General features: G+C 39.0%; 1 protein-coding gene across 1 annotated transcript in view; it reads left to right on the top strand.

The window, feature by feature from the left end:
- Positions 1 to 21,994, top strand: part of LOC131991946 (stromelysin-3-like) — a 59,560-nt gene that overhangs the window by 4,329 nt on the left and 33,237 nt on the right. Inside the window, exon 2 of the mRNA XM_059357255.1 lies at positions 15,228 to 15,511. Within this exon, the coding sequence (XP_059213238.1) occupies positions 15,228 to 15,511 (284 nt within the window). The remainder of the gene's footprint in view (positions 1 to 15,227; positions 15,512 to 21,994) is intronic.

Genomic DNA, 21,994 nt, shown 5'->3' with positions numbered 1-21,994 from the left:
AAGAGAGATTCTAAGGAGTCAGCTGTTCATTTAAATAATGATTGTCCCTTGATAACCAAGCTAGCTAGCTATCACTAGCATTAGCTGGTGATGTAGCATCATTCTAGCTCCTGATCTGTTCTGAGCATGTTCCAGTTGCAAATTACCAATGTGGCGGGGGCTAACATGCCATACTCAAGGCTTCAAAGCAGCAGTCCACAAACCAAAGGGTGACATCACAGTCAGTGGTTGAATTATGTATTTTAAGTGACATAATATCAATATATAACATATTATTTATTGTTTATATATACCAACAAAACATCTGGCCAACCCATTTCCATCCAAGTACTTTATACATTTGTCAGGGCAAAAAGGTCCTTCACTTGGAAGCCACAGTTTAAGGCCCAAAGATGTCAAATTATCAATGACGAACATGAGTTTGTCATCTGTCTCTGTGCTCTTGGTAGCTCAATCCATGCGTTGTATCTAGTTGTGGGAACAGCAGTTCTTTTTTTACATTACATTACATGTAATTTAGCTGACGCTTTTGTCCAAAGCGACTTACAATAAGTGCATTCAACCTGATGGTTCTAACCTTAGACCTCAGGAATCAAGTAAGTACAGAACTTTAAGAGCCAACTGTAATTGCTACATGAGTGCTATATGCTAACGAAGAGAAGAAATAGAAGAGTATAAGGTTTTCTTTTTAAAAAAAATAGATATAGGTGATATAGGTATAGGAGCTCGTTCCACCATTTGGGAGCCAGGACAGAGAAAAGTTTGGAGGTGGTTTTAAGGCGAGTTGACCCACGCAGGGTGGGGGTCTCCAGCTGTTTGGCTGATGCAGAGCGGAGAGGACGAGCAGGGGTGTAGAGTTTGACAAGGTCCTGGATGTAAGCTGGACCTGAACCATTAGCAGCAGAGTACGCCAGAGCTAGAGTCTTGAAGCGTATCCATGCAGCCACTGGTAACCAGTGGAGGGAGGGAGGAGGGTGTTGTGTGTGAAAATTTGGGAAGATTGAAGACCAATCAAGCAGCTGCATTCTGGATGAGTTGCAGAGGTTGGATGGCTTTGGCAGGCAGACCTGCCATGAGGGAGTTGCAGTAGTCCAGGCGTGAGATGACCTGGACGCCTGGACCAGGACCTGAGCTGCCTTCTGAGTGGATGCGGGCGTATTCTTCTGATGTTATGCAGCAAGTATCTGCAGGATCTGGTGGTAGCGGTAATGTTTGTGATGAGAGACAGCTTTTTGGAGTAATGAATCACTAGAATCTCTCCATTAAAAAGACAATTACAAAAGATTTGTTCACCAAATCATTCAGTGCTTATCCTGAGTGTGACCCATGCATTCAGTTTTGCTCACTATGTGAACTGAGAACGGCTGTTTGTGAATAAGCCAATGAGCTAAGAATTTAGTTGGGTAAAGGTACAGTTTGCAAACTGAAATCTGCTATAACAATCGTATTTTCACAAATGTAATTATTAAATACAATAGTTGGCAGTAATTCCTTCTTCAAAACATAAAAGAGGTGGTGAGCTTGAGTGATGGTGACTCTCACAGGACTCCCGTTCACTGTACTAGTACAATCAGGGAACATGTCAAAGACTGATGCTGAGGCAGAGAGCAAATCAGGGTAAATGGTAAATGGACATGCACTTATATAGCGCTTTTCTAGTCGCATTGCAACCACTCAAATCGCTTTACACTACACGCTACGCTCATTCACCCATTCATACTCACATTCACACTAGTGATGTGCCAATGAAGGCTCATGAACCATTGTCATTATTTTCTGAGCCCACTAGATGGTGCTAATGGTTTAAAGAAAAAGGTTGAAGCTATGGTTATTGAGTGTTCTTTCTTTGTTGAACAGAGAGCACCATTTAGTGGACTCAGAAAAGAATGAAAATGGTTCATGAGGCTTCACTGGCACATCACTAATTCACACCCTACACAGTGCCACCTGCCACCATTTGGAATTCATTCACACACCGATGAACGCAGCATCAGGAGCAATTTGGGGTTCAGTATCTTGCTCAAGGATACGTCTACATGTAGGCCGCCATGGTCAGGGATCGCACCACCAACCCTCCTATCAGTAGGCGTCCACTCTACCAACTGAGCCACAGCCGCCCCAGTCTCCTTCACTAGTACGTTCACTACACGAGCCGAAACACTGACTGACCATCCCTACAGGGAATGGCAGTTAATTTGAGAGGGCAAGAGGGTGCCCCAGGCAGAAGGGGGCATTAGTGCACCTACTACACTGGTTGCCAACCATTGTTAAAACACAAGAAGAAGAAGAAAAAAGAAGAGGAAGTCTTGAGTGAGGGGCAGGCTTGAGCAACTTCGTGCTCACGCTACTTAGGGTCTAGAGACAAAGACAGTTGACAGGATGGGAGTTCATCTTAAGTTCTTCAGAAGGAATAATTTGCGAACAAGACATAGTTGTATCTTCCACTATGCAGGGCACTGCTGGCTCACTGTATTATTGTGTCCAACGGATCATATCATGCATCCACATCCTCTTTGCCTGATTGAGCGGTGAAAAGCTCATCCATAAAAAGTATGAGGTCAAGCATCATTCAGCTTCAGTCAGCATTAATGCCCATGGTAAAAAAACAATGTCAAACACATAGATAGTAGCCCAAATATATAATAAAAAACAAAGGGATGATGTTAGTCACATACAGCAGTGGTTAGAGTGGTGATATGTTACGGTAGTCATAGAAACAAAACCTATGCATTTTCACATTTATAATGGACTGCAGTAAACTTGAGCTTCTGTGCTTTGTTATCTGCTATGGAACAACTGTATTCTCTTACATTTTATAATGCCTAGTTCTAGCTTACTGCTGTGGTTATTTTGGTGAAATTAACATTAAGTAATGTAATCATCAGTAATGCATTACTCTATACAGACAGTAATATTCCATAGTAAACTTTTACTTTTATTATTACTTACTTTATATTACCAATATATCACATGAAAGTAAATTGTCTAATAATGTTCCTCACACCCTGCTGCCTTCAAGTAAGATTTTGAATGCAGGACACTGTAGTACTTGTACTTTTACTTGTGTTTCATCACCATCAGCAGTAGGTCTTACAAGAGTTTTTCATGTAGATATCTCAGAGCTGCGAGTAAAAAAATATATGATGGAGGTTGTTAACTGAAGAGGTGTAAGAGATGTTTACAGTAGAAGATCAGTCTGTCATCTCCATTCATGCTTATCCTTTTTATCCTGCAAATATTTCCTTCACTTGGCATAATCGGTCCCTGTGTTTACAAAACAGAGAATACCTGCTGATATGTGGGACTTTTTGCAGTTAAATATTTACCCTTGAGAGATTTCCTCTAATGTGCACATAAATTATCTTAAGTTAGATCTGCATTTTATCTGAGAAAGGATGACTGTGGAAGTAAATGTTATCACATCTGTAGTATAGTGAATTAGGGAATCAAATCGGATTCTGCTCATTTTTTTTGTAATTGTAAGTCTTAAAGTTAGTCATCCCCAGTAATGCTAGGTCAGCGTCCTAAAACCTTTCATAACACTCTCCTTGGGTTATACTGCAGACGACCTGATGTCATGACTGAACAGGGAATTTCCAGACATCTGCTCACTCTGTGTGATGCAGCTTTGTGGAGGTTTTAAGAAAATATTTGTGTGTGTCTGTGGTGCACATTTTTTTTCAGTGATGTGCATGTTCATACCTGCATGCACACATTGTATTTACAGGTTGGTAACAGATGTAACAGATGCCACCTATTAGATAAAAACAACAATGCTCCCTTCTGTCGATGGGCTCAGGATTTAATTGGGGTTGAAGCTCGGGCATGTCGGTTTTGGCGAGATGCAGCAACCACAGTGTCTTGTGGTAACATGTTAGCTCCATCTCCAGGATTCCCCCAGCACATACAAAGCTTTGTTTCAATACCATGTAACTTTGTGTTCATGCTTTTAAAAAGAAAACTTGCTTCTTCTTGCCCACACACTTGCCTTAGTTCTGTCACTCACTGTAAATTGAGCTGCCTGTCAGCTCAACTAAGCCTGTGGCTTCAATATTGTTGAATTAAACTCTTGAGAATTTTTATGTATATGGTGCAACCACTGTCAAAAACTGGCATGGGCTCAAGATCAATTATGTTCAGTCATCTTTCCTGCAAAATGCTCCAAACTTACCTCTCATTTGGTATATTTGCTGTTTCTTTAACGTATCTTGTCGTTTAAATATACATGAATGTCACACAGTCAAGCCATTGCTAAACCAGTTCACACGATAATTATTAAGGCTATCACCACCAGGGAAAGCTCTCTTTATTTCCCTGTGTTGATGTCTGTGGCGGCAATCCTACACTGGTGCACCAGATATGACAGATTATCACAACCAGCAGTTTATAAGAGCGTTTTTACAGCAGCATTACACAGCGTTAAGTGCTGTCCAACCAACTTAGCTCACTCACTTGTTCTTCACAGCGTAGCTACTTATTCTTGCTCTCTGAAGGATCACGGTATGTCAGTCTACCCGTATCACCCATAGACCTTACATAAAGGTGGACCACATAGCCGTGTTTCCTTAAGGGGGAAGAGTGGCGCCCTCTCAAAAGTCCGCTCACTCTGCATGTCTCCATTACAAAATGCCCCCCAGAGGGATTTAGGGACTCCGGAGGTGACGTATGGTTTTCAATCGTTGCGACAGATAAAACACGGGAGACGCAACTGTGGCCGCCGTCGCTAACTGTGTACAAAGTCAGCAGCTGATCATAAACCGGTGCTTGTTTTAAACAAACAGAGATCGCTAAGTGAACACCTCCTGCAGCTGCAGCACATACACACTGTACTGCTACGGAGCAAATTGTTAGCCGGCTCTGTGACTGCAGCTGGTAGAGACCGCTGCAGGAGGAATGTGCCACTTCGACACGTTCTTACTCCACTTAAAGAGCCGCCGGCCCCTGCAGCTCGTTAAGAAGAGCCGAGAAGTTGCTAATTATAGCAACAAAGTCGCTAAATTGGCAATACTGCTTCGCTGGCTTTTACAAATGTTGTGCAAAAGACCCCGCTCCTCGACAGGGACGGAAAAAGTCCTGACAAAAGCCGGCTCTGGACTGTTCGTATTCAAATTAGGGGTGTTTCGGCAAGTGAGACCCGCCTCATTCCGGGTATTGCCCGGTAGGGGAAACAGCCCTCATGACAGCGCCCCATAAATGAAGCAAAAATATCTTGATTGCCCCTGGTAGGCTGGCTGCTGTATAGGTGTTATGAAACATGGGCCAAACTTGAAAAAATTTCACATCAAAAAGATTTTTCCCAATGACATTTAAGGTAGTTTCGATCGCGCTTATGTATGCTGAAGTATTGATTTTTAAAAAACTTTCTAAATTATGTTTCTAGGACAACAACAGTAATGTTTACAATAGGAACATCACTATACAGTCTATGGTATTACTCAGTGTCTTGGCAGGCAGGAAGGGAGAGACCACAGTGATGGAGCAGCTTGGAGCGCAGCAGAAGCTACAACAGTGTTTGTAATATGAAATACAAAAAAGTCCAGCGTCAACTGAATATCTTTGGGTTCAAGACTGACAAGAAAATGTAATATGTCCCTTTGAGCTCTGGGAAGTTCTATGTATTTGCCATTATTTACATTTTATAGTCAAAGTGAAGTGTAAAATCAGTCAAGTGCCTCTTTAATGTTATATTGAAACATTGAAGGTTTTCAAAGCCATACAGGCAAAACCAACTTTACACATAGTTAGTCATTTTATTGCTCTGTTATTTTGAGATATGGCCAAGGTCTTCCCTGCCCTTAAGCTAGGGGAGGCATACAGTTTTGGTAACCATGAATAGGCATATATGGATGGTGTGAATATGTATATGAAAAGCTAAATATATGTATGTTGGGCCTATACTGTATATTTACTGCTTTAAGATTAGTAATAAATTCAATCCCCATAGCAGTCAAGTGCAGTCTTAACTCTTGACAGCATAATGAATGGCTGGATTTAGCCCAGATGGCACACCTGAATTCATTTCTTGTTTGTTTTTTAAACTGACTCAGGGCTAGTGTAGCTTTTGATTGTCAAGTATTTGAACAAATGTCAAGCCATACAAAGTAAGTACATTTGTAAGTAAGTACTCAATGATTGATTGTCTTATTTGCTTAACAATAATGGAGGTCAATTAATCAACAAATTAGTCTTTAATTACACTCTACAATGGGCAAGTTGGGACATGCTTACACGATTCAAGTGATATGAGGTGAAGCTTAAAGGGACAGTTCATCTCCAAATAATAAAAAAAAAACATATTTTCTTATTATTTGTTTTGGTGTGAGTTGCAGAAGATTTCAGTGCTAAGGATGTCTGCCTTCTCTTGAATATAATGAAACAATATTGCACTTGGCTTGACCCAAACATGTCTCTGTAGAAAGAACTATCCTACATGAGACTCCTCTCTAGTGATGTGCCAATGAAGCCTCATGAACCGTTTTTTATACTTTTCTGAGCCCACTAGATGGTGCTGTTGGTTTTAAGAAACAGGCTTAAGCATTGGTAATTGAATGTGCTTTTCAGCTCTTTGTTGAACAGAACAGACTCTGGGCACTTGGAAAAGTGTTGTATATATAAATTCAATTTAATCCAATTAAAAAAAAAAGATTTAGCAGAGTTGTTCCCAACTAGCCATGATTGTGCTGATCCCATCAAGGTGCAAGACTTATACATGTATTGCAGTGAAATACAAGGCCAGGGTGTCTAAAATTTAAAAAGAGCGGAAAAAACCCTAAAATGGCTTGGTATGTCCCCTCCACTTTCCCACAAAAAGTGATGAACCTCCTCATGGGTGATGTCACAGAGACTGCGTCCATATTTTATCCAGTCTATGTGACAAGCCCCTTGTTAGAGTAGGTCAACTTAACAGCACTGAATTGTAGGCATAAGGACCTGAGTGTAAGGTGAGGGTTGATGAGCTAATTGAAAACAGGAGTGTCTCATCAGCGTGCCAGAGGAGACGCCAACCAGCCCCCCTGCCACACACATGCACTGCAGGAAGAGGATAACAGAATAGGGAGGGGGAAGGTAGAGGCCGTAAGCAAAGCACAAAACAAAACCAGCATTCAACAGAACCCTTACACTGAGAAGGGAAGCAAGAGGAGCAGCTGCACCCCCAAAATTTGACTTGGGGTAGCAATGTTTTAAAGTGTTTAAAGTTTCATGTGATGCTTCAGAAGAAAGGACGTCTCGTGTCTTCAAACTTTTCCTCCCTCCTCACCTGGGTTCCTTGCATCTCTCCATGCATCCCCAGGGGAGGTAATAAGTGAGGGTAACATGGATGCAATTAAGAGACATGAGATACAGGCATAGACTCAGTCAATAAAAAACCCTACTGGGCTTTTTCCACCGGAGGCAGATCCCGGCCGGTGCCTGGCCAGTGCCCAATTGTGAACAGTTGTTTGGTTTTCCACCGCAAAAGAGCCGGCTTCCGGCTGGGAAAACAGGTTCCACAGTGACACCAACTCTTTGCTGGTCTTGCACCATGACCCGCTACGTCAGGGGCTGGGGGCGGGGTTATCCGACCAACAAGACCAACTCCGTGCCTTTGAAAGAGACCAACTAAAACGTGTATCATTCATTTATTTGATTTCTTTAACTGCAATGTGATTAATACGGGCTAGCGCTAGCGTACTAACCTTAGTAGCAGATCAAAGTGCGCTAACGTTTGCCGCCGATTGATAGTGTGCTAGCGTTTGCTGGCTAGAAAAACCAAGACCAACTCGGTGTTGTTGAGAAAGACCAACTAAAACGTGTATAATTCATTTGTTTGATTTGTTTAACTGCAATATGATTGATACGGGCTAGCGCTAGCGGAAGTCAGCCTTACATGGCAGACATCATCCTATTCTATCTGCTGTTCTAGAGTAAGATTGTGATTGTGAGGACGGCCATCTCTAGGCAGATTTAAACAAGTGCCATACTGCTTCCATTTCTTAATGATGGTTTAACTGAACTCTGTGGGATGTCCAGTGAGTTGACATTTCTTTGTAGCCATCTCCTGACTTATACTTTTCAACTATCTTTTCTCTGAGTTGCTTGGAGTGTTCTTTTGTCTTCATGTTGCAATTGTAGCAGGAATAGTGATGAACCAGAGACTGGACCTCCCAGACACAGATGTTTTTATACTACGATCACTTGACACACACCAACTGCACTCAGGTGATAATTTCACTAACTGTGACACTGCTGCATTAACCAGCTGGAACTTTGTTGAATTAGGTCAGTTACTTTAAAGGGTATGAATACTTATGCAATCATTTATTGTTATAGTGCAAAAATCTGTTTTCACTTTGATATTAAAGAGGGGCTTTTAGCAAATTCTTTTTAAAAAGGCCAAATTATATTGACCATGATGTCATGTGTAAAAGCAACAAAAGGGTGAAACATCCAAGGGGGATGAATACTTTTGCAAGCCACTTTATCATAGACTTATAGGTATCCATTTGTATCCCTATTCCTATGAGTACATTTCACAGCTGCATCCAGTCAGTAACCCTGAAAGTGGAAATATTGGAGGCAGCAATACACCAGCCGCATGACAGTTCTCACCCAATAATTTTCCACTGTCTTGCAAGATCTAAGCCACATAAGTATGTATACTGGCCCAGCTTGTTGTTTTCTTAAAATGGCCTACTCAGCGACTCTGAACCTGAAGTGTACCAACAATCATAGGCTAATGGGACAGCTGATCTTAGCAAATCAGCAACACAGAAACCAAACTGAGTGAGCAAGTAACTGACTTCACTGTATGAGGATAGAATGTGACAGCCACCCAGCACAGCACTGTATGACACTCAAGTGTTGTCATCAGATGGATTTGTGAGGTGAAGTCAGACAAAACAAGTCAAATCACTATAGACCAATTATTTATTAGATACCATAGCTCTATGGACAACTTGCACAGTGTTATGTGACGTACAGTAGTGTTCAAAATAATAGCAGTCCAATGTGACTAACCAGATTAATCCAGGTTTTTAGTATATTTAGGGCCACGGGGCAATCGCACCGAGCACTGGTCCCATACAGCAATAGGTGTAGGGACCGGTGCAAAGCCCCGAGCACTACTGTTATACTGTGGATTTTTTCTTCTTTCCTCTTCCTCTAGTCCTACAACTTGAAGAGTTGCACGACAAATTATATATCAAAACGTGCGGTTTGATAGGGATTGGTGTGTTATTACTTTTCTCTACGGAATACGAATTTTTCGCAACATGAGTCGCGAAAAACTGCCCAAAATTTTGCATTGAAGTGAATGGGACGGCCGGAAAAAAAATTAGCGAAAAAGAACAATAATTGGAGATTTTTAAATGTCTACTTCTCCGGCATAATCTCATCTAGAGACTCCATTTAAACTTTAAACAGTAGACACACGTCTTGTGTATTGGTGTATTAATCCATGTTTCGATAGGTCATATAGTTTTTTATCAATCCCTGTTCAATGACCATGATCATTGTTGGAGAAATTCTGAGATTATAATGGGTGTGTATTGCATGGAATGTTCGTGTCACAGTGTGTGACATCATCACCAGAGTGTAGAGGGACAGAAACATTTTTCAAAAAATAAATTTGAAAACTGCGCTCCTGGCTGCAAATTCCACTCTACAGAAATAATTTATACATAGAAACGTAGGAAAATCCGTCTTCTCACTCACAATCTTCTGGTAAAGCTGTCAGAGTTATAGTTTGGGCGTAGGACGCACAGATTCGCCACTAACGCACCAACAGCCTCATTGGCTCCCATGTTAAAAACGCAAGAAGATTTCTGAAAAGGGGAGATGTAACAGTTTTTTAAGATCGCTCTAACAAAGCTATTTTTTCATTTTTCTTGAAAAAAATTACATATGTAGACGTTCAGGAAGAACTCAGGACGCTCAAAGTGAAGTCGGATCAATGATAGGTATTATGGTTTTGCCAAAAAGGCTTTCTGTTCGAGGCCAGAAATTCCAGTCTGTCCACCACTGTGTCGGAACATTGGCAGTTGGCAGCAGTTAATTCTGTTGATTGCTCTGCTCTGATTGCCTTTGATCTTAGCCGTGATTACAGTTACAGATACACACACACACACATGCGAGTTAGCGAACACACACACACACACACACACACACACACACACACACTTTGAGGTTAAAGGTCATAGGTTGCTGTATAAATAAATACTTGAAAAGGAATGCTTGTTGTAGGTATATAATATAGTATCATAACATTACTAGTATTAATTGTTTGAAATCCTTGAAGAATCTCACCATAGTGTACACACACCGGCAGTAGCCCCCGTGGCCCTTTCAGTTTTCTAGTCTCTAGTTTTTATTGCTACATGGCAAACAAGGTACCAGTAGGTGCAGTAGATTCTCAGAAAACCAACAAGACCCAGCATTGGTGATATGCACGCTCTTAAGGCTGTGCAATTGGGCAATTAGTTGAAAGGGGTGTGTTAAAAAAATAGCATTGTCTGCTAACTATTTTGTACAAATTTTTTTGTTTCTAGGATTTAGCAATCCTGTGAATCACTAAACTAATATTTAGTTGTATGACCACAGTTTTTTATAACTGCTTCACATCTGTGTGGCATGGAGTCAACCAACTTGTGGCACCTTATAGCTGTTATTCCACTCCAAGATTCTTAAACAACATTCCACAATTAATTTACATTTCTTGGTTTTACTTCAGAAACAGCATTTTTGATGTCACCCCACAAATTCTCAATTGGATTAAGGTTAAGGATTAAGGATTGGGGCTACACGGTGCGCTCTCGCCTCACAGCTAGAGGGTCGCCGGTTCGCCTCCCGCCTGCGGCTCTTCTGTGTGGAGTTTGCATGTTCTCCCCGTGTCAGCGTGGGTTCTCACCAGGTACTCCAGCTTCCTCCCACAGTCCAAAAAAAACCATGCACTTAGGTTTAATTGGTGACTCTAAATTGCCCATAGGTGTGAATGAGAGTGTGATTGTGTGTCTCTATGTGTCAGCCCTGCGATAGTCTGGCGTCCTGTCCAGGGTGCCTCTCGCCCAATGACAGCTGGGATAGGCTCCAGCGACCCGATTGCGGATAAGCGGTTAATGGTAATGAATGAATTAAGGATTGGGCTGGCCATAACATCAATGTTGTTGGTTTGGAACCAAGATTTTGCTGGTTTACTAGTGTGTTTGGGGTCATTGTCTTGTTAAAAGACCCATTTCAAGGGCATGTCCTCTTCAGCATAAGGCAACATGACCTCTTCAAGTATTTTGACATATGCAAACTGATCCATGATCCCTGGTATGTGATAAATAGGCCCAACACCATAGTAGGAGAAACATGTCCATATCGTGATGCTTGCACCACCATGCTTTACTGTCTTCACTGTGTACTGTGGCTTGAATTCAGAGTTTAGGGCTCGTCTCAAAAACTGTCAATCAAAAAGAACAATTTTACTCTCATCAGTCCACAAAATGTTCCTCCATTTCTCTTTAGGCCAGTTGATGTGTTCTTTGGCAAATTGTAACCTTTTCTGCACATGCCTTTTTTAAACAGTAGGACTTTGCGGGGGAATCTTGTAAATAGATTAGCTTCACACAGACGTCTTCTAACTGTCACAGCACTTACAGGTAACTCCAGACTGTCTTTGATCATCCTGGAGCTGATCATTGGCTGAGCCTTTGCCATTTTGATTATTCTTCCATCCATTTTGATGGTTGTCTTCCGTTTTCTGCCACATGTCTCTGGTTTTGCTCTCCATTTTAAAGTATTGGAGATCATTTTAGCTGAACAGCCTATAATTGTTTGCACCTCTTTATAAGTTTCCCCCTGTCCAATCAACTTTTTAATCAAACTACGCTGTTCTTCTGAACAATGTCTTGAACAACCCATTTTCCTCAAGCTTTCAAAGAGAAATGCATGTTCAACAAGTGCTGGCTTCATCCTTAAATAGAGACCACTTGATTCACACCTGTTTTTTCACAAAATTGATAACCTCACTGATTGAATGCCACACTGCTATATTTTTGAACACACCCCTTTCAACTAATTGCCCAATTGCACAGCCTTAAGAGCGTGCATATCACGAATGCTGGGTCTTGTTGGTTTTCTAAGAATCTACTGCACTGGTACCTGCAATAAAAAATATACTAAGAACCTGGATTAATCTGGTTAGTCACATTTGACTGCTATTATTTTGAACACTACTGTATATCTGATTTATGAACTGCATTTTGCTTTATTTCCTTCCAGTATAGAGGAACGTTTTGTAAGCCTTCAGTGAACACATTACTGTGTTTGCTTTATTCTTAAACCCTTAGCATTTGTTTGACCCACGTCACTTGCGCGTCTCACAGATCAAATATTCCGTTCTATTAAATGTGTTAATCTCCACTGAGGGTGTGAGAGGGAGACCACCAACATTTTTTTTACATGTCAAGTCTATTTTCGTCACATTTAGTGAAATGAACTGAGGGCTGTTTTTTTTAGATTCAAAGCTTCAGAGTCATTACCCTACAAAAAAACCTCCGACAAAAGAATATGATTTATTTGTGGAACTCATAGGGTTGCCAATTCCCCGAAAAATAAATAAGGTACACCTCATTGGCAGGGCTGGCCGACCCGATTGCCTTCACCCATCCTGGCGTGGTGACATTTTTTAGCCCCTTTTTTGTGAGTGAAGTGATTTTTTTAACGATTTCACTCGAACCTGAATTGAATTAGATGCATATTTTTTGTGACATAAATACATGGAAAACAAATTATTATCCAGCAATTTACTTTAATACAAAATAACAATTAGGCCCTGTTCTTCAAAGATGTAGTGCAGTTTGCTGATAACAATTTGATTCACTCCTTTTGTTGGCTTTTTAAATGCAGCATGTATGCAAATGAATGGCCATTTTGGAAGATTATGGCATTCCATAATGCCAAATTGGTTCAGTAAAAAGGCATGACATTCATGTCATGAACACATGGGGACACATGGTCTTCAAGAATGCACTGGAGTTTGCTGATAACAATTTGATGTTCTTATTTTATAGGAGCAGCATGAATACAATTGAATGGCTTTTTTGGAGTCATGCAGCTGATAAACAGGCTACCGTAAAGTACAATGTAATTGCGCACTAAAATGTAAAGTGCAGATGGCGTGACCGCAGTAGTGGATGTTGTTTCAGATCAGTCAGTCCACCATGGGCTACGGAAAAAGAGAGCCGGCACACCGTGCAGTGGCTTTATAGATGTTATCATGGACCTTTTCCCACCCAGGTGTTTCCTTTTTCCCATTCCTCAGTATTTTTGCATCCTTTTCTGTTTTTATCTCAGAGCAGTACTAGTGGCATTGCTGCTGTCGGTGTCAGTTGTAACCTATACGCATGCTGCTTTGTTGTCTTCTGCTATCTTCTCCTCGACCAATGGGATGAGCATATTCTGTATCGTCATACTAGTGTGTGAATATGCTGTCAGCTCATTGGTCACAGAGCAGGATGTTGCCTGGGAACAAGTTTACCGTAAGTTCACATATAAAGCGCCCTGTTATTCATTTTTGGCATTTACTGACTATTTTTTGACTGTCACAATAATACGGGACAAAGTGCGTCCCCTTTCACCTCAATACGGGATGGGTGCTTTTGTTTCTAAATATGGGATGATTCCGTTTTTCAAGGGATGGTTGGCAACCGTAGCAACTCATAACATTATTCAATTTTACATATTGATTTTGTTCCTATTTATAATCAGTAAAATTTGATTATTTATCTTGTCAGCCCCTCCTTGCCCAGGTCTTTGTTTATCGGTCTACAAATCGCTAGCTAGTGCATCCTGCAGTCCCTCCGTCTCATTCCCTGTTGCTTGGAGAACAAGCAAGATTTTGTTACTGCCTTGCTTGTTATTTGCTTCAAATATTTTTAGAAACACATTTAAGTGTACTGTTACCTATAATTTCAGAAAGCTTGTTACCCGGCCGCCTAAAAATTCTGTAACTTGAAAACAAATCAAGCACTGCCCAAACCTGCCTGTGTCATTCAGCACTGCTTTACATGCTTCTTTGCTCTATTGGTTATACGTCTATTTTGAGGCATTTTTGCCAGAACCTGTTAATAAGGCCCCATGGAAATCCGAAATGGACTGAGTGCTTCGACACTGATATGCATTTGTGGATGCAAAGTCTTTTGGTGAAAGGGAGTAAAGAGGAATAAATAATCTTATTGTTGCTAAATCTTTGATGCTTATCTGTAGCTGTGCAGAAATAATGGGTACAAACACAATCAATAGACATAAAAAAAAATAAAAATTCAAATACCTAATGAAGAATTTGAAAAGCAAAATTACACTGTTAAAAATGTCTGTAGATTTTATGGTGAAAAACTGCTAAACCATGACAGTAAAAGACGGTAAAATGATAAATGGGTTAATTCAGTTTCAGTAACAATGAAACACTGAAAATGTATATATCAGCCAAAACAGTATTTTTTACAGTTTAAATACATTACTCCACTGTATAATACACTGTAATATATATATATATATATATATATATATATATATATATACGAGCCACCACTGTAATTTTTGCATTATCTTTTGCAAAAAATACTTTTTCTCATTCTTAAATGTACTAAACACCATATTTCTAACAAGAATATACTGTAATATTTGATGGTAAAATCTCTCATTTATGCGTTTACATTTATAAAGTATTTTATTGTCAATTATATGGCAAAACAGCATTTCTTTTGATGGAAAAACCTTATATTTATACAGTAAAAAATGGAATAAAATGACAATCTTAAACGTGAAATCAACAGTGCTAATATAATTTTACCGTAATATTAAAAAAAGTTGCACCGTATACGGTAAAGTTCTGGCAACCACAGCTGCTGGTATTTTACCGTAAACAGTTTTTTTATTTACAAGCTGGTGAATCAGCACAAAAAATGGATGTTACTATGCATTTTGGAAAATAAATATTAATCATAATTATTAGTGATGTGCCATTTTCATCATTTTCTGAATCCACTAGATGGCGCTCTGTGTTCAACAAAGAGCTGAAAGCACACTCAATTACCATAGCTTCAGCCTTTTTCTTTAAACCAATAGCACCATCTAGTGGGCTCAGAAAATAATGACTAATGGTTCATGAGGCTTCACTGGCACATCACTAATAATTACTCATCATGACTAATACAGGCTCTGTTTGTCTATGATGACCTCATTGACTGTGCCTTTGTTTGAAGGAATGGCCGCATAGCAACAGTCACGTCGGTCTGAAGAAGAAGGGACGACAAGAACAGGAGGTGCTAAACAAAGAGTACCATTTGAAGTCTGTACTGACGTCCAAAAATGACACCGAGTTCTGGAATCGTCCTCGCTGTGGAGTCCTAGACTATTCCACCTTTACACAAGCTGGTCTGTCATACTATAACCTGAAGAAGAAGAAGGGAGGCCTGAGAACACAGCAGCGCAGGAAGCGATTTGCACTGTTTGGAGGGCGCTGGGAGAAGACTGACCTCACGTACAAGTAAGAAACACAAATACTTTGTCAGTTCATTGACTTTTTCAGTTGTTTTCCACTGCTTTCAACACTGTCTTTTAACTAGTGATGTGAAAGTGAAGCCTCATGAACCATTTTCAATGTTTTCTGAGCCCACTAGATGGTGCTCTCTGATCAACTTCATTGGCACATCACTACTTTTAACCATGAAGACATTGTAAAATAAAAAATAAAGATTATATATTTACAAAAATAGCCTCTGTTCGAGCTAGACCAGTGAATTGGCTGTCTGATATTTCGGCTCCTATTCATTTTCAAGTATTTGAGTTGGTACATATTCTGTTTTGCCATTCTGGTTCTTTGTACAAATTCAGACTGCTTCTACTGTGGTCTAAAATAAATCTGCTAAGGATGAGTGATGTCACCATGGCACAACTGATCCTTAGCAGTTGTATTTACTTAACAAATAACAAGCAGGATTGAATAAACTAAGACACAACAACTCACTATGACATGGTTAAAAAGGATTACTTTTTACATTTTTTTTATTAAAAAGAATAAATCCAACCTTAACCACTATATCAACAATGAATTAAATCTAATTCGAAAGGGGTCATTTGTAGACAATCAACTCTGCAGTTTCCCTTAGTTTTATATGAGTGTTTAATATCTTTCAGCTAATTTGTTTGGTTTTACGCCCAAAAAATGTAAAGGTCTACGACATTTATAACGAAATTCAGTCAGAGATAGGATTGCCTCTACACAGGCCAGGCCCTAACCAATCTGGCGCCCTAGGCAAGATTTTAGGTGGCGCCCCTCTTGCATCGCCAGTGTAGCGTATATACTCACAAGAAACCGAAGAGCTTTGTCTTTGACCTTTTTTTTTACTTAAAGAAAGCAAATTCACAATCAGAATAGTTAACAAGATACAACATTATAAATAAATAAATACAAAAAATGAAAAATGAATATATGAAATACAATCATTTTTTTACATACAGTACATTCATAAATAGCCTACATAAAGTACAAGATCTAACTAAACACACAAAAAACAAATACAAATAAAACGTGTCAACAAGTTGCATAAAACAAAATAGAAATACAACATAAATAAGGCACTGCACAAAACAAGATATTAAAGAAACCAGTAATGACTTCAACAACTATATTACAAAAAAGGAGATCCTACTGCTGAGATGGAGGCAACGGGAGGACCACTTGATGCTGCTGCATCACTGGTGGGTTGTGTTGCTGAGGTGGAGGCAGCAGCGGTAGATGTGGTAGATGGCCCAGAGGGGATTTAGAAACTTCAACAAGGCATCTAAAGAGAGGAGTATGTGACACCATTGAGTATTACAGTCTAATAATAAAAACATATGATTCCAGGAATAAAATGAAATAAAATGAAATTATATCATATAATATAAATGAAAAACCAGATATATGTATGATGTTGACTGATATGCAAATTAGATTAGATTCAATTTATTGTCATCATCACAGTGAAATGCTGAATAGCAGAATGCAAAGTAGCAGTATAATATATCATAGGAGAATGTTACGTTATGGTTATCTCTGACCGAATCACAGCAGTGCTGATATTCAAAACAGCATTCCCTCTCATGTGATATTGCTTTATTAACATTAATGATGTGCACTTTAACAACTAGGCTTACAACTATAATATATAAAGGGGTGGAAAAGTGGGTAAACGTTAGCTAACCAGAAGGCAATAAAAATGCAAAGAAATGTAAACAACTGCTTAAAAGATCTTATATTTACAAATGTCCCAGAGGAATGTAGGGTGGGAGTACTGTTATTACCTACATTATTATTTTCCATAACAACTTAGCCCCCTCCACTGATGTTAAAACAGTTAACGCTAGCTATTTATTGATTAGCAATTAGCGAATCATGTAGCTTAATGTTAAAAGCCAGGTTACTATCACGTTCTGTAACAGACAAATTATTTCATGTAACGTTACCTCTGTCTTTGTCTCGTTTCTCCTCCTCTTCTTGTCTTTTTTTCTTCTCTGGGCACCGGACAGTTTGGGCCGTTTTCACATCTTGTGTTGATGTTTTCATATGGTGACGTCCAAAAACAATCATGGAGGGCACGTGCTCATCAGCATGTAGGGAAGGGAGGGGGTGCACCGCGGGAGGGGGGTTTGGGTGGGGCCACATAATGTTGTAACATTACAAACATATTATATTATTTCTATAAAATAGGCTTTGCTTTGCATTTAAATTAACGTGGGATTATTTTTGTATTAAGAAATAATAGTACCAACTAGTTATAAAAAATAGTGAAAGTTACACTTTTTTTTCCTTTCCCATTTGTGGCGCCCCCCGGATGGACGGCGCCCTTAGCATTTGCCTATACGGCCTATGCCACGGGCCGGCTCTGCCTCTACATAATTCTCACCAGAGTTTGACCGACACGGCTCTCAACTCAACATCACATGCAACGCAACTATAAGTATCGAAAGAAGTGTGTATGTGGAATAAGAAATTTAGTGCGCAATTGTTGAAAGGAGACAAAGAAACCATCCATGAAAAGGTCCTGCTGTGTGCGCAGTCCTCTGTTTTGCCACTGCAGAAACGTGATTTGCATTGATTTGGGATTTCACGATCTGCTCTGTGCTGAATTGATGCGCCGTGCTCCGTCGTCCGAGAAAAATAGAAACTCTGTGCAAGTGTTGCGAGGGCTGACAGATGGCCGTGCGACGTCGGACTCACTACGCGGCGGATCTGGAGTCGGTGGAATCTCACACATTGACTATAATGAGTGCGTAACGGCTCCGCCGACGGATCTGCAGCCGTTACGCATCCAGTGGAATTTAGGGGTAAGGCTAGAGATGCATACATTAATGCTGACAATGACGACGGGGCACAGGATCTAGCACCTGGATCCTCATATAGCATATATATATCATATCTGACCTTAACCTCCTGTGACCCTGCATCCTCATATGTGGACATTACACTTCTCAACAGCTGATCCCAGACAACAATGGACCAGGTACAAAACCTGATCAGATTGTATGGTTGAAACTTGTATATTTGTGCTTAATAATGTTTGTAGTTTGATTTTCTGTACAAATTTGACTATTTTTAGCAATAGCAACAAGCTACGACACTGCTAATCAAGAAGTACTCATTTGAGAATGATCAAGCTTTACTATCATTCTTCCAAAGAGAGTTTTATACACTGGAGAATGAATTGTGTTATACAGTAAAATAAGCCCATTTTTTTTCTTTAAAAAATTACTTCTGCTTTTTGCTTTTTGTACTTATCAGGTCCTACTAATCCTAAATATTTAGGAGAAACTAGAAATACATACCAAAAACCTTGGATCTCAGGAGGTTAAAGGGAAATGTGTGAAAAGAATAAGTGCGGGCCAGGGAATTAATAGGAAACAGCTCACTTTTCTGAAGGTTTATTTTATACCCTGAGATTTTACCAAAACTCTCAATCTTTTTAGAAAAACTGGTTAATTAAATGTTTAGTTGGATTTGCTTTTGAAGACGAATGCCTGTTTTTCTATTTATCTTAAAGGGTATCAACCTATTTCATACCACTCTGGCATAATTCTGTTTAAACCATTAAACACCAACCATCTTCAAGAAAATAAAATCAATTCAAAGAAAAAGTGGAAAACGAGTTGTCCTTTGCATCCTTCACATACTGATCAAGCAGTTTTTGATAATCAAAAGTTAATTGCTTCATTTGCAAACAAGTTTGGGCAGAGTTGTGGTCACAAAGAAGACAGAACTTGACAAAAACAATACAATACAATACAAATACATGCATACATTTCAACAAATAAAAATGCCAAATTCGACACTGCTCTTCATTGTTCAAAGAAAAACTCCAAAAAACCTTTAAGCAAGGTAAAACTGCAGTTTTCTTTGGGAAGATAAACACAGGAGAGACCTTCTTCCAAGGCTTAATGACATGTCAGATAAAATTACACATTTATACAGGATGTAAATTAATTAAATTAAATGGAATACAATGCAATTGAAATAAATTCATACATTTTAACAAATACAAAAGCCAACTTTGACACTGCTCTCCATTGGACAAGGAAAAAATCCCTTTTGTGAGGTAAAATTGGAATAATCCTTGGGAAGAAATATATTAGACTTTAAGACTTAAAAATAAATATGCCAACCATCATACTGCTCTCCAGTAGCCGAAATATTAAATAACTTAGATTCAGAACGTCGATCCCAAACACAAACAATGTAAAAGTGTTTCTTGCTGACAGACTCTCATACTCTCTACTGTTTTTTTGTTTTTTTTAACTTTAATAATATCCATAATAAATCTGTATGGTGGAAAAAACAGATCACGAAAAAGAAAAAAACCTTCGAGAGCGATCTTTCTCTTAATTTATTATAAATGTAGACATATGTTTGTGGTGTTTTTGTTGTTCAGAGTCACAATAAAACAGATTTTAACTACATGGTGAATCATATAAATAAAATATAAAAATTGTGGTGACACACTTTAGTTTAATCTGTGATCTGTCTTCACTCCGGTTTGAAACTACAGCGATGTTGCGATGTATAAGATCAGTCCGATCAGCTGCTGCGTCTATTTAATAAGTCAGGGGGCGGGGACACCGCTAAAAGACTTCCGCATAGGATTCTCTCGTGTATCCTCGCTTGTGCCTCCTCCGATATGCCTCCTCTATCCTCCGATCACAAATAAGAGCTTTGGGACGGTCGTAAAGATGGCGCCCGCGAAAGAACTTCCGGTTCAAGCGAGGATAGAGGATAGAGGAGGCGAAAATTAAGGGAGATGAGTGTTAGAAAAATTGCATGAGGAAACCTTGAAAATTGATAATCTGTCACCGACAGAAAAAATCTGTCACCAACAGAAAAAAACTCACCATTTTTCTGCGCATTCGTTGATGGGAAATGAAGAGCTGGAGACGTCCAAGTTTCTCAGTTTAACAAAAGTTTTATTACAATACGTCAAAAAATGTGCGCTTTACAGAGATCTCCGGGTTCAAAATTAACTCATGTCCCTGAATACAAACAGACGTGTTTCAGTTCGTGAAGTCTGAACCACGACTCCCTCCCTGGAACCCATTAAAATACTAACATTTGTTTACAAAACATACTGGTCGATTTCCTCCAGGAAGTCCCGCCTTCTTGATCCGCTCATTCGCCAGTTTTAATGCATACAACGGCACGTCATGCCACCTGGTTGCTTGCTGCCGAAACCAGGCCTTGCCCTGACCTACTAACAAACTTGTTAGAACAAACATTTTTCCTTGTTATGACTTACAGAGATTCTCACACGGGATTTTCATTCGGCCTTCTGTGGTCTCCCCTCTCCAGACACACATACACACACACACACAGACACTCACAAATGCACATACACACACAGCAAAAACTGTGCATCAATATATCTGGATGTCATTCTTTGTGATTTATAGAATCTTAATCAGTTTAAGCAAATGGAATATATGTAATTAAAGTAATCATAGTTTTCTACATCAATATTAACACACAAACACAATCAATGTATCAAATCATATTGTCTGACTTAATATAAATGCATAGAGATATTTATTACAGTCAAGGTTTGACCTTTCATAGTGACCTGCGTCACTCACAGAGAACAGAGACAGAGAAGCAGAAATAAAGCATAAAATAATTTACCAATATAGAAAATAATCAATTATTTTAACATGAGACGCAGCCATAGACTCTCTCTGTGTTCTGTGTTCTAAATTGTGTCCATACATTAGAACACAGAACACATGGAATCATGAAACACACTTCAACAGGATATAAATGAATTAAATGCAATGCAATACAACACAATCATACAGTACAATAAAGAAGCAATACAATACAAATACATGCATACATTTCAACAAACAAAACAGCCGATTTTGCTCTCCAGTGGTCAAAGACAAATTCCAAAAAAAAAAAACACAGAACAAACAAAAAAGACAAAGAAACACAAAAACATCAAAAAAAGAATCAAAAAAGACACAAAAAGACCAAAAACAAAAACAAAAAAGACACAAAATGACCAAAAAAACAACACGAAAAGCAAAAAAAAAGAAAGAAGACACAAAAAGACACAAAAAGAAACAAAAAAGACACAAAATGACCAAAAAAACAACAAAAAAGACACGCAAAAACATCAAAAAAAGAATAAAAAAGACCAAAAAAGAAGAAACAAAAAAGACATAAAAACATCAAAAAAAGAAAAAAAGAAGACACAAAAAGACACAGAAGAAACAAAAAAGACACAAAAAGACACAAAAACATCAAAAAAAAGAATCAAAGACACAAAAAGAGAGCCAAAAACATCATAAAGAATCAAAAAAGACACAAAAAGAGACAAAAACATCAAAAAAGACACAAAAAAGACACAAAAACATCAAAAAAAGAATAAAAGAAGACACAAAAAGACCAAAAAAAGACACAGAAGAAACAAAAAAGACACAAAAAGACACAAAAACATCAAAAAAA

Source organism: Centropristis striata, chromosome 19 (assembly GCF_030273125.1).
Source record: "Centropristis striata isolate RG_2023a ecotype Rhode Island chromosome 19, C.striata_1.0, whole genome shotgun sequence".
In the NCBI taxonomy this organism is placed as follows: domain Eukaryota; kingdom Metazoa; phylum Chordata; class Actinopteri; order Perciformes; family Serranidae; genus Centropristis; species Centropristis striata.
This window is presented reverse-complemented; position numbering and strand designations above follow the sequence as displayed.